General features: G+C 44.7%; 1 protein-coding gene across 1 annotated transcript in view; it reads left to right on the top strand.

Moving 5' to 3' along the window:
• LOC101857818 (amiloride-sensitive sodium channel subunit alpha-like) overlaps nt 1-2754 on the top strand; it is a 5039-nt gene extending 2285 nt beyond the window's left edge. Inside the window, exon 2 of the mRNA XM_005106130.1 lies at nt 1987-2754. Within this exon, the coding sequence (XP_005106187.1) occupies nt 1987-2754 (768 nt within the window). The remainder of the gene's footprint in view (nt 1-1986) is intronic.
• The last annotated feature ends 789 nt before the right edge of the window (nt 2755-3543 follow it).

Raw genomic sequence — 3543 nt, 5'->3', positions numbered from 1 at the left:
TGTTGTTGTTGTTGTTGTTGTTGTTGTTGTTTTTGTTGTTGTTGTTGTTGTTGATGTTGATGTTGTTTTTGTTGTTGTTGTTGATGTTGTTGTTGTTGATGTTGTTGTTGTTGATGTTGTTGTTGTTTGTTTTGTTTTTGTTTTGTTGTTGTTGAGGTGGTGGTGTTTTTCTTTTCTAATGTAGATGTTTTCCCCCACAAATTGGATCATGTAAGAGACAAGCTTCCGACCATGCTGACAGGTCCTACCCGGGCTGAGAGTGGTGCGGCATGCCAGTAGAGAGACCAATACACATGATGTATAGTAGATAGAAATGTTCTCCTTGCACTCAGGAATCGACTTCGGGTCCCGTGCGTGTGACAGCACTGAACAATGGAACTGCTCCACCATAGAGGGCGACATCACGTGACCCTGTCTGAGCCAACTTTGGTGCTTTTTGGTGTAGTTTTTTTCTCCTGTGACCCTTATACCGGGTGCTCACTGCGGATGGGATCGGGTCGAGTCGGGTCGGGTCGGGTCAGGTTGGGTCGATCGCCCAACTTGTCACCTGAAAGCAAACGCCTTTGTTTTTGAGGCGACGTGTCGGGTGCGATTGCTTGTGCCACGATAGCCGTCTTGTGCCACGATAGCCGTCTTGTGCCACGATAGCCGTCTTGTGCCACGATAGCCGTCTTGTGCCACGATAGCCGTCTTGTGCCCTCAATCTGGCTAGCAAACGAACCCGACCCGACCCGACCCAATCCCCAAATGGGCACCCAGTATGAAAGAGCCATCGAAAACGTTTATCTGTCTAACAGGCATTCTGGTAATCGAAGTAAGCTGTGTAGACTTTTGAAAATTGTATTTCGTTTTTGTCAGCGTTTACGGCACTTGCAACGCAATAGGGTCATATAAGTGCAGAAGATTAGAGGCGTTACTAGAGAGTAACAAACATAAAAAAAGAAGTTGGAGAGATAAGGACGATAGATGTTTGAAAGAAAAAAAAAGGAGCAGACCATACCAGAGCACTCACAAACCAACCATTTATGTTTGTCGGATGCTTTATTTTTAAATTGAATATAGATTAAATATAAATATTAAACTAATATACCTTCACGGACTCTTAAACCAGTTTGTTGTTGTTGTTGTTGCTGCTGCTGCTGCTGCTGCTGCTGCTGCTGCTGCTGCTACTTCTACTACTACTACTACTATAATTTATAATGATGATGATGACTACGACAACAATAAGAATAATGAAAAAAACAATGACCTCAGTGATGATGAACGTTTTCCTCCCTAACAATCACAATCGAGCTTCACGTGGTCGGACAGGTACGGGGTTCGCCTTTCGCTCTGAAGATCCCTCGGGTTCGAAACTGCCAGCGACAAAAAATAATAAAAGGTCTTCTTTTAAATATGCTCGTTACTGTTACTGCCTTTCAGCCACACCCGTGACCTGAGAGAAAGCAAGATTGAGCACCTAGATTCCTTGGGTATGGGCATAAAAATACCGAAGGTCCTGTACGTTTGTTGTAGAAGTTAAAGATTTCTTGCTGGTCTCAGCCACCACCAGGAAATATACGTTTAATTTTTAAAACAATTTTGGATCACTGAGATTTCCCTAGAATACTTGGAGGTGTCATCTCTGACTCAGAGGCTGACGTGTAAGGAACATTCTGCTGTACCCAGGTCTTAATGTTGTCCAGCCATGTTAGTCTTTGTCTTCCCCTGGCTCTGCCTCCCAACATCCTTCCTTCAGGCACCTCTTTCAGCTTCACAATGGTCTGATGTCGTTTGAAGTCACCAAAGTATTATATCTTTCTACATAACACTCGTATTTTGCTATGCAGGGTTTGTCTTTAATTTACTTTACTTTTTCATCCTCTGTTGCCGTTAAGCGTCGAGGGGAGATGCAGTTTTCTATGGTAGGTCAGCTCCGCAGCTAAATTGTTTTTAAAGTAAACGTCTTGTGTGGAGGTATAATTATGTCTTGTTACATTCTCTTAGGTAGAAACAGAAAGAGAATCCCCGCCATTCGGGACGTGCGAAAAGGTGGACAAGAAGAGACACGAGAGCATCAGTTTCTACGCCGACCGTTACTCTTACTCGGACACGGCGTGCCAGAAGAGCTGCCTGCAGGTCACCACCATCAAAAGGTGCGGCTGTTGCTTCGTAGACTTCCCCTGCAACCCTCTCAACAAGACGCACGTTTTCGACAACTTGGACTTGGGGCCCAAAGTACATTTCTGCAACACAACCGAGTACCAGGCGTGTCTGTATGAGCTGGATACTTCGAGGGCCTCCAAGTTTCTAGCTGAATGTTATGAACGATGTCCTCCGGCGTGTTCCGACATCAACTACGACATCACTTTGTCCATGGCCTTGTGGCCTAGCGAAAACAGGAAAGACCAGTACCTCCAGTCTTTTGATAACAGGCACAATGCCACAGGGAGCCAAGAGCAGTTCCAGGCCTTGCGCCAAAACCTTTTGCTACTCTCAGTCTACCCGGAGACGCTGAAAGTGGACAAATACGTGACGAACGCCAAGTACGACTGGAGCATTCTGCTGTCCAACTTCGGCGGCCAACTCGGACTTTGCATAGGGTTTTCCATCCTGACCGCTCTGGAAATATTCGAGCTGATCTTCGACATTTTCACGCATCTGGTTTTCTTCTTTTTTCCTCGCATCCAGTCCAAAGTCAGAGTGAAAGTGAGCGACGGCAACAGTAGAGAGAATCCTGGACGGAGTAACACGACAAGCTCTGGACAACCATAGAAGTTTGGAAAAGTTTGCTTTCACTTGTGATTATTGTACATGTTCTACGCCTCAATTGATACGATGTGGATCATTACAATTTAACCCTTCCAGCCCCAGCCATTTTTGTGCACTCCCTAACCCCAGTCCCAGCCAATACAGCAGTATGAAAAAGAGGCATGCATTCTAAAAAACCGATGTAGTATCTTTGTAATGAGCTCAAGATGATAACAACTTATAACAATGTTTAGAGGTAAATGAACAAATATTACGGAAATGAAAGTTCAATTAGATTCGCTAATTTAGAAAAATGCTCAAATTCGGTACTCCCCGAAACTGAGAATATTATACGCTCTTGGGACAGTGGGGGGTACAAGCGCTGCTGAAAATATACGCGCATGGGGCTGGAAGGGTTAATGGGCGGACTGTTTCGAGCACAATATTTAGATCATTTAAGATGATGGCTGTTTCGACCCTGTCTTTTTTGACCAACCCGGCCCAGGACCCCTGACAGATGTCACGGAACACAGCCCTACTAAATATTGAGACGAATATCTTGATGGAATAAAGACGAACTCCTATCTTTTGAACAGCGAATACCTTTTATTTTGTTTGAAACAAGAGTAGATCTAGTACATCTATGGATCTAGTGGATTTTCCGTACTGCGAGTTGACATTGACCCTGTCCCTCCCTCGAGCGAGAATAAAAGTGACAGCCTTTCGGCTTACTTAATGTTTACTCGACCGTCTCTGTCTCGTAGCTGACTGTTCGTGACTGGTTGTGAGTGAGTGTCTGTGTATGAGCTCACG

Source organism: Aplysia californica, unplaced genomic scaffold, assembly GCF_000002075.1.
Source record: "Aplysia californica isolate F4 #8 unplaced genomic scaffold, AplCal3.0 scaffold00515, whole genome shotgun sequence".
NCBI lineage: Eukaryota > Metazoa > Mollusca > Gastropoda > Aplysiida > Aplysiidae > Aplysia > Aplysia californica.
The sequence above is the reverse complement of the archived record's forward strand: the minus strand, read 5'-3'. Positions and strand labels throughout refer to the sequence as shown.